Raw genomic sequence first — 9,307 nt, 5'->3', positions numbered from 1 at the left:
TGTATACCAATAGGGTGCATGACAGTAAGTATTAGCTTTGCTTTCAATAAAACATCTACAAATTAATCACTGATGTCCTTTAGGAAGTACTCTATTGCAGTGTATTCTTTTCTATTGATTACAATGACTTCTTCTTGCTAAGTAAAGATGAACTGCAGCTTCTATTTGAGAAAAGATTGTCAATCTGCAATGGACCCTTGCTGAAATGTCATGGGTGGGGGAGGGAGAGGATTTGCTAAGTAATCCAAATCTTAAGGGAAACTGTCAATCATTTCTTTTTGCAGTCTATCCTCCAGTTTGCCTCAAGCTCATTTAAAATGATGTACAGAATGGCTGAGTTGGCATCCTGCCCTATATTATGAGGGGCGTTCTATATAATGGCATGCTGGCTGTCAGGATGTCACAAACCTGCCCAGCGTCAGAATTCCTGATGTGACTGTGCCCATAGTTCCTTGCCTTGAGGAAAGGAATGGTACTTTCTTACTAAAAGCAAAGATCCTACACTGTCTGGGGAGCCAAGACTGGGAAAAGAGAAGCACAAGAAAGAACAAAGCTGCCCAGTTATGACCTTATGCTCCAGAAGCCTCTTGATCTTTTGGTACAAGAGCAGGTGCAACATTTTTCCCCTGCCTCTTTCCCCTCCCTCTCCACAGAGCCCTGTAAAGGCTCTAGCACGTCTAATGCAAATCCCAAGTTCACTCTTTTACCTCTGAAAGAAGGAAGACTCCAAATGCATATCCTCTAAACAGGATGGTAGTTAAGTTTTGGGGCTACTTTACAGTTCAATATTTATTGCATTCCAAGAATACCTTAGTTCTTGATCATATGCTACCTCCTGAAATGGCTGAACATTGACCAATTCTTTTTAATACAGTGGCTGTGTATTCCTTCCATCTTCTTTGATGTTTCCTGCATCTTCCAGTAACTTGCCTGTAGAATCCTTCAATATTGCAATGTGAGGCTTGAATTTTTTTCTTCAGTTCTTTCAGCTTCAGAAATGCCAAGTATGCTCTTCCCTTTTGGTTTTCTATCTCCAGGTGTTTAGATGTTTTATTATAACACTATTTTATCTGCTCAAGCTGCCCTTTGAAATCTTTTGTTCAGCAATTTTACTTCATCACTTCTTCTGTTCGTTTGCTTTAGCTATTCTACATTCAAGAGCAAGTTTTAGAGTCTTCTGAAATCCATTTTTTTCTTTTTTTTTTCAATCACCTTTTGCTTTCTTCATGTATGATGCTCTTGATGTCATCCCACAACTCGTGTGGGCATCAGTCATTAGTGCTCAATGAGTCAAATCTATTCTTGAGATGGTTTCTAAATTCAGGTGGGATATACTGGTAGCTTAGTGCCTAAGGCACTGGACTGCTAACCAGAAGGCTGGCGGTTCAAACTCACCAGCAACTCCTTGGAAGGAAGATGGGGCAATCTACTTCCGTAGTGATACTGCCTCGGAAACCCAAGGAGGGGTTGCTATGAGTTAGGTCCAACTCGAAGGCACATAACAACAACATAACATACTCAGAGTTGTAATTTGGGTCTCATGGACTTGTTTTAATTTTCTTCAGCTTCAACTTAAACTTGCATATGAGCAACTGATGGTCTGGTCTGCAGTCAGCCCTGGCCTTGTTCTGACTGATATTAATCTTCTCCATTGTCTTTCAACAGATGTAGTTGATTTGATTACTGTGTACTCCATCTGGCCAGGTCCACATTTAGTCACCATGTATGTTGTTGAAAAAGGTTCTTTCAATGAATAGGACATTGGTCTTGCAAAAATTGTATCATGTGATCTCCAGCATCATTTCTATCATCAAGGCCTATTTTCCCATTACTGATACTTCTTCATTCCCAATTCACATTCCAATCACCAGTATTATTTACTGCATGTTTGATCAATTTCAGACTGCTGAAGTTGGTAAAAATCTTCAGTTTCTTCATCTTTAGCATTAGTGGTTAGTGTATAAATTTGGTAATAGTCATATTATCAGTCTTTCTTGTAGGCATATATATATTATCCTATCACTGGCAGTGCTGTACCTCAAGATAGATCTTGACATGTTCTTTTTGACAATAAATGCAGTACCATTCCTATTCAATTTGTCATTCCTGACATAGTAGACCATATACCATATGATTATCCAGTTCAAAATAGCCAATACCAGTCCATTTCAGCTCACTAATGCCTAGAATATCTATCTTCAACATTCCATTCCATTTTGACAGCTTCCAATGGAGGAAATACAGAATTGCTACACCAAAAAGAACTGGTTAATATTCAACCATTTCAGGAGGTAACATATGATCAAGAACCAATGGTACTAAAGGAAGAAGTCCAAACTGCTATGAAGGAATTGGTGTAAAACAAGGAAATGATGGAATACCAATTGAGATATTTCAAGAAACAGATGCAACACTGGAAGCACTGAACACTTATTCATCTATGCCAAGAAATTTGAAAGAAAGCTACCTGGCCAACTGACTGTAAGAGATCCATATCTATGCCCACTCCAATGAATGATAATCCAACAGAATGCAGAAGTTATGGAACAATATCATTATTATCACACACAAATAAAATTTTGCTGAAAATAATTATAAAATGGTGGTTGTAGTTGTACATTGAAAGAGAACTGCCAGAAATTCAAGCTGGATTCAAAAGAGGATGTAGAACAGGGGATATCACTGATCTGATCAATATTGGCTGAAAGCAGAGAATACCAGAAAGATGTTTACCTGTGTTTTATTGAGTATGCAAAGATTCAACTGTGTGGTTCATAACAAATTATGTACAACATCATGAAAAATGGGAAGTACGGAACATTTAACTGTACTCATGTGGAACCTGTACATTGACCAAGAAGCAGTTGTTTGAATAGATGAAAATCAAAGACTGTAGCCTTCAGTATGGGTTATACCAGAACATAAAGAAAACAAAAATCCTCATAACTGCACCAATAAGCAACATCATGATAAACAGAGAAAATAACGAAGTAGTGAAGGATTCCGTTTTACTTGGTGAAATCAAACAATATATTGCATTGGGCATATCTGTTGCACAAGACCTCTTTAAAGTGTTAAAAAGCAAAGATGTCAGTTTGAGGATTGAGGTGCACTTTACGGAAGCCATGGTATTTTCAATCACTTCTTATGCATGTGAAAGCTGGACAATGAATAAGAAAGACCAAAGAATTACGGACACATTTGAATTATGGTATTGGCAAAGAATACTGATTATACCATGGACTGACAGAATAATGAACAGGCCTGTCTTGGAAGAAGTACAGTCAGAATGCCCCTTAGAAGGAAGGATGCCAGTAGTTCATCTCATTTGTTTTGGACATGTTATCAGGAGGGACAAGTTCCCGGAGAAGGACTTTACGCTCGGTAGAGGGTCAGTGAAAAAGATGATTCTTGACGAGATGGATTGACATAGTAGCTGTAAAAAGGAGCTCAAACACAGCAACAATTGTGAGGATGGCATAGAGCCAGGTAGTGTTTCATTCTGTTGTACATAGGGTCACTAGGAGTCAGAGCCACCTCAATGGCACCTAACAACAAGGAGAATACCTCCTATCTGCACTAAAGCTTAAAATCAAAGTATTTTCTTTTTTATTCTAACTATAAGCTCTGCTACATTGATGTATATACAAAGGCCATTTGTTTCAAAGGAAGTATAATGTCTAGCCAATAGTTTAAAATTTTAACTAGACATTATTCTTCTTTGCAGCTACTTTCTTAATCACTGGAAAGATTCAGACCATTGGGAACATACATTCCTTTCTGATTTTGAGATTCTACTGCAAAAACCATCGCTTCATACACACTATAGAAGAGAAGGTTTTCTTCTTCCCTTTTGCAATACTCTCCCCTGGCCAAGGAATCCCTTACAGAGGGATTGCACTGAGCCAGCAAAACCTGGATACCAATGGCTTCATAATCTCTACGAACTTCTTTCAGGGTATGGATCCCTGCTGTATCCAAAAACTGTATTGCACTGCAGTCAATTACTATCGTGTGGAGCTCTAAGGGATCATGGGAAAGATGCACTGAAACTTCATTCCGGATTCCACTGAAAGTCACTGTTTCCTCTTTCATCATTCTCCTTGCTTTCTTCTTTTGAGCTGCCTTTATTAAGACTGGGTTGAGAGTTTTTTTGTATAAAGCAGATTTAAAAAATTCTTTGTTTATGTAGTAGAGAGGGGCTGTAAAACGAAAAATCTTGATTCCTGGCTTTGTCTGAAGGTTCTGGTAAGCAGACATGGATTCAAAGATTTCAGAATCTTCCACCAGGCCAAGCAATGAACTCTCTGGCTTCTGAGTACGGAGAATGACACAAAACATAGAGAAACAAACTCCAACAAGCAGGCCTATTTCTGTACTTATCAGTGCAGAGGACAGCATAGTAACAAACCAGATAACTGTATCCATTCTGCTAAGCCTCCACATCTGGGGTAGATCCCTAAATTTACGCAGGGCTCCCCGAAGATTTACAATAGTGATGACCCCAAGGACACACTTCTGAAGGGAAAAGAATAAAGGAGCTATTACCAGGAGGACCAGCAAAAGAACCAAGGCTGTGACCACACTAGAAAGCTGAGTTTGGCAGCCTGTTGATTCTTTAACCAATGTCTTTGCAAGAGCTGCACTAGTAGTAAAGCAATGGAAAAAGGAAGGAATGATATTGCAAAATCCAATAGCATACATTTCCTGATTTGCTTTTACTGTATAGCCATGTTTCTTGGCAAACATCTCAGAAAGTGAAACAGTGATAGCAAAACCAATGATAGAAATAGCTATTGCATCTACAGCCACATTAGGAATTAAGTTCCAATCTGGTGCTTTGGGTGGCATAAACCCAGTGGGAATATGTTCAGCTATACTGGAGTTGTACTTTTCCTTTAGTTTTCCAAAATGAGAGGCCAATGTGGCTACTACAACTACAATGAGTTCAGTAGGAATTGGTGCCTTAAGCTTGGTCTTGAAGTGCTCATTGAGTTCTTTGGTGGGCAAAAGAACCAAAAGGCACAAAAGGCTGGTGATGAGATCACAGAGATTGGTTTTATGGATGTTTCTGAAGATATGTATCCAGGTAGTGATAAGAGAGCCCACACCATTACTCCGAGGAAGGCTGAGCCCAAGGAGATACTTGGCCTGAGATGTAAGAATAGTGAAGGAGGCACCGGTGACAAATCCACTCAGCAAGGCATCTGAGAGGTAGACAGACACAAAACCCACTTGAAAGAAGCCCATTGCTACCTGGAAGAAAGGATATACAAGTGTTAAATATAAATGAAAATGAGCTTCTAAACCTAGAATTAACCTGGCATTTCTTTGCAGAGACATACTATCCAAAGCATCATTGAATGTCAGAACTAGAAAAAGGCAATCATATGTCAATCCTCTCATTTTACAAAGAAGAAACTGAGGCTCACAAGGCTAAGCAATTTGCCCACACTCACAGTGTTACTCATTAGCCCAGTTGATACAAGAACCTAAGATTCCTACTGTCTAGTGCAATGTTTCTTAATGAATAAGGTTCAGGCACCTTTAAAAAGAAAGCAATGCTCAACCATCTATAAGAAAACAACTAAAAAAAAAAGAAAACATTTAAAAATTCAAATTGCAAAAAATTCTTCAAATTAAGAATCTATGTATTTTCTTTAATTATAAATCATTGCCATGAAAGTGAAGTTAACTGCTAAAACAAAAAATTAAATTAATATCAAAATAGAATCACACTTGAAAAATTATAAAATTTTCTGTAACCTCAGTTTTAGAAACTGTTCTGATCCAGTACATATGTTTATGCCATACTGCCTTCTATATTAATAATTTTATATTCTCCAAGATAAAACCTTTTATTTTTTTTTCCATTCCCAATAATTCATCAGAATTCTATTTTTCCTTTCCTTATTCTTGCTGAGACATGCTAATGAAAAGGCAAAAATACTACTCTTGTACTTTCCCTTCTCTCTCTTTTCTTCATCTGAACACCACATACTGTGAGCTACTCTTTCCTTCCCTTGTTGGTTCCAAATGCCTGTTACAGAGAAGAGGTTTGATGCAAGCAATGACTCCCAGAAGTTAAAATGCAGTGGCAAGATGATAATGGCTTAACAGTGGAGTCTATGAGAGATCCAAGAAGAATTTCATCTCTGATCCTTTCTACTGGCTGATAATATAAAATATTGTTGTTGTTATGTGCCATCGAGTCGGACCCGACTCATAGCGACCCCTCCTTGGGTTGCTGATGCAGTATCACTACGGAAGTAGATTGCCCAACCTTCCTTCTGAGGAGTGGCTGGTGGGTTTGAACCACCAGTCTTCTGGTTAGCAGTCAAGTGCCTTAGGCACTATGCCAACAGAGCTCCTGGGGTACACAATAAGGGATAATTTAATTATTATGATCTCTAAGATCCCTTATAACTCTGAAAGTTCATGTATAGTGATTACTTTTGCCAGAAACAAACACCTATTTCATTGTTTCTTACCTGATAAACTCCAGCCATAAAAGTTACAGTGCTGCCAACTATAATCGCATAGCAACTTTTGTCACACATCCCATGTAACGTGCGATTTAATGACGTACTCTCATTTGGAAACATTTCTAAAGAAGAAGGAATATGGGCAGTGTCATAGCCAGCTTTGTGTAGTTCTCGGTCAACCACCTCACCAATCATAAGGCACAATACTCCAAAAATGCCCACAGAAATGTGACGGGAGGTACCTAACAGGAAATAAATGATGCTGGCAAAAAAGGATGTGTACAGACCATAGACAGGTTCCTGGCCAGCCAAGAGGGAATAAGCAATAGACTGGGGCACCAATAAGATGCCCACAATCAAGCCAGACATCACATCTCCTAAAATGTTTTTCTTCAGATCGTATTTTGGAAGCCACTGCAAAATAGGAAGGAAACCAAAAATCATATTTTTTGCTTTGGTTGGGCTGCACTGGCAACTCTTCTGTAGCTTTTTGATGATAAATTGCTTGAAGTCAGTATGTGATTTCTCTTGAGGCTCCATATGGATCCTAGAATGAGGTCTGCATTGATCACTGGTCTGAAATTCCTGGAACTCAGTACTTGATTCCTTTTGAGGCTCCAGATGGATGTTAGCCTGAGGACTATATTGCTCATTTTCTTCAGCTGAGTCCCTGGGTGAAAGGCCATGTTGTTCTTTATTTTCCAAGGACATCTCTGGAGACACGTGCTTCAGCTTCCTATCCTAGAGAAAACACCTATGTTAACTGATACAGTAATTTTCTATACTCACACATCTCAACAGTCTTGTCATTCATCAAAGTTACCAGGAATTCATTTTGGGACAGTGTAGTGTAGTAAATTACTTAGTATGGCTTTTTTACCCATAAGTCCTTGTAAACTCAGTGGTGGAATGAGCAACTGAGGAGCTCCTGATTGTAAATGTTATCCACCTGGGTTATTTCTGTTGGGTGTGGCACAATACAATGTTCTGGGAGGTTCCCACTCTCTCTCAGGTGCTTAGAGTTCTGATGCTGTGATTGTCTAGTTTGACCACCCTGCCGGGCTCAAAAGGAGAACTCCTAGAGGCAGAACACTCTCTGACTGCTGGATGAGGAGGACGTGCTGCTGAAAGAGACATGTGCCCCGGAAAGAGACACGTGCTGCTGGGAAAGAGACGCAAGAGACATGCGTTGCTGAGTAAGACACTGAGGGACATGCACTGCTGGGGGAGAGACTGTGAGAGACTTGGCTGAGAGACAGTGGGCTGGGAGAGAGACTGAGTGTTTTTCCTGAACTTGAATTGTAGCCTGGTGCTTCCCTAATAAACCCCATAATCTGTGAGCTCTGTGTGGCCACTGCAGTGAATTATCGAACCCAGGAGAGAGGTGGTGGGTGCTTTGGGAGGAATGGTTGGTGAAAGGGCTGGAGGGAGGCAGCATGTCTGGCCTTGCAGTAATAGGCCTTGTGCTATTGATGGTGATTCTGTCTTACTCTTGTGGGATTAGAGGAGGTCAGAACATGTGGCCTCCTTGCCGTTTTTGCAGACGGGTATCTCACATCTACTTTTCTTAGTTGAGTCTCATCTGTCTTAGTGAAAAAAGACCAGAACCAGATCATAAACAGCCAAGTGAAAGCAAATAATTGGCTGAGTAGAAGGCTTACCAAGATTCTTCTCCATCTCTACCTGGCTCCCCCTGCAGTTGTTTTTTTTTAGAAAAGGGTGGCCTGTGTCCTCCCTTCCATATGCTACCAATTGTCTTCTTCCCAACTTTTCACCTTTTGGGTAGACAGGGTCTAGTCTCAAACCCTTCACCCCTACCTGCCAGTCCCCAAAGCAAAGAGGTGAGCCTTTTCCTTTTTTTTTTTTTTCCCCAAGACCTCAGAAACCCCTATAGGGTTCTACTCTGTCCTATAGGGTCACTATGAGTTGGAACTGACGCAATGGCAGTGGTAGTGAGTTTAAAGAACCCACTAATTGTTGAGGATAAATAGAAAGAAATGGTGACAAGGGAAAAATACATGTTTTTTTTTTTTTTTTGTGAGTCAAAAAGTAAAGAAATAGGAAGTAAACAAATTAATAAATTAAAACTAAAAGTCTCCCTTCTTTTTTTTTTTTTAATATAATAAACTAGGTAAGAATGCATTTGGAGTTTTGAACACTTTCTTTGTAGGTAAAGGGAGAGTGAAGTTACTAAAGGATGCTGAAGTATAACAAATCTCAAGAACTTGAGAGAGCTGATGGGGGTAAGTGTCTAATATATGCTCTGAAGGTTCTGGTCTGTTCCACTATGTTCTAATATGGAATCATCTGGACCATGGGCAGGGCACACATTCATGCAAGCAAAGATTTTCTTTACTATTCTCAGTACACACTCTGAAACACAGGCAGAGTGAAGGAATAATATTGCCCTGCACTTCTACTCAGAGATTATCCAGGTGAAGGATTTCTGAGTCCTAAACTAGTGCAGCAAGACCTACACTAAGAACTATAGGAAAACAAAGGCAAAAATAACCCAAAAGCAGGAAGAACAACAAACAGCGATTCTTGTAATTAGAGTACAAGAGAAAGAAAAAGAACTAGGCTCTCCAAGGGGTAGAATGTAAACTGTTTACCAAATACATCATGTATCAGTGCCATTGTGTAAGCTTCTTGTTTAGCTCAGAATAGCCATTCTCTTTTCTGCCTATCAAGACAGTATCATTTCTTAAAATCCACTTAAAATGCTACCTCTTCTCAAAGTACTAGCTGAACTCCTATAGTTCAAGATATAGTCTATGTCTCATAGCATTTTGCACTGCTATTATAGTACTAACCATACTCTT

At 39.5% G+C, this 9,307-nt stretch overlaps 1 protein-coding gene across 1 annotated transcript; it reads right to left on the bottom strand.

Moving 5' to 3' along the window:
* Window positions 1-3,735: 3,735 nt before the first annotated feature.
* Window positions 3,736-7,196, bottom strand: SLC26A2 (solute carrier family 26 member 2). The gene is made up of 2 exons (XM_007943604.2): window positions 6,492-7,196; window positions 3,736-5,256 (listed from the first exon to the last, which is right to left on the bottom strand). Exons 1-2 carry the CDS (start codon window positions 7,194-7,196, stop codon window positions 3,736-3,738), a joined length of 2,226 nt encoding a protein of 741 aa, XP_007941795.1.
* Window positions 7,197-9,307: the final 2,111 nt, after the last annotated feature.

Source organism: Orycteropus afer, unplaced genomic scaffold (genome assembly GCF_000298275.1).
Source record: "Orycteropus afer afer isolate SDZICR_OR568_19922 unplaced genomic scaffold, OryAfe1.0 scaffold00110, whole genome shotgun sequence".
NCBI lineage: Eukaryota > Metazoa > Chordata > Mammalia > Tubulidentata > Orycteropodidae > Orycteropus > Orycteropus afer.
Note: the sequence above shows the minus strand (reverse complement) of the source record. Positions and strands in the feature narration are given on the sequence as shown.

Excerpts from the sequence above, each read along its gene's own strand:
- SLC26A2 (XM_007943604.2), bottom strand. The coding sequence starts at position 7,196 with ATGTCCTTGGAAAATAAAGAACAACATGGCCTTTCACCCAGGGACTCA. Across the intron at positions 5,257-6,491 it reads TTATGGCTGGAGTTTATCAG|GTAGCAATGGGCTTCTTTCA; the intron begins GTAAGAAACAAT and ends CCTTTCTTCCAG.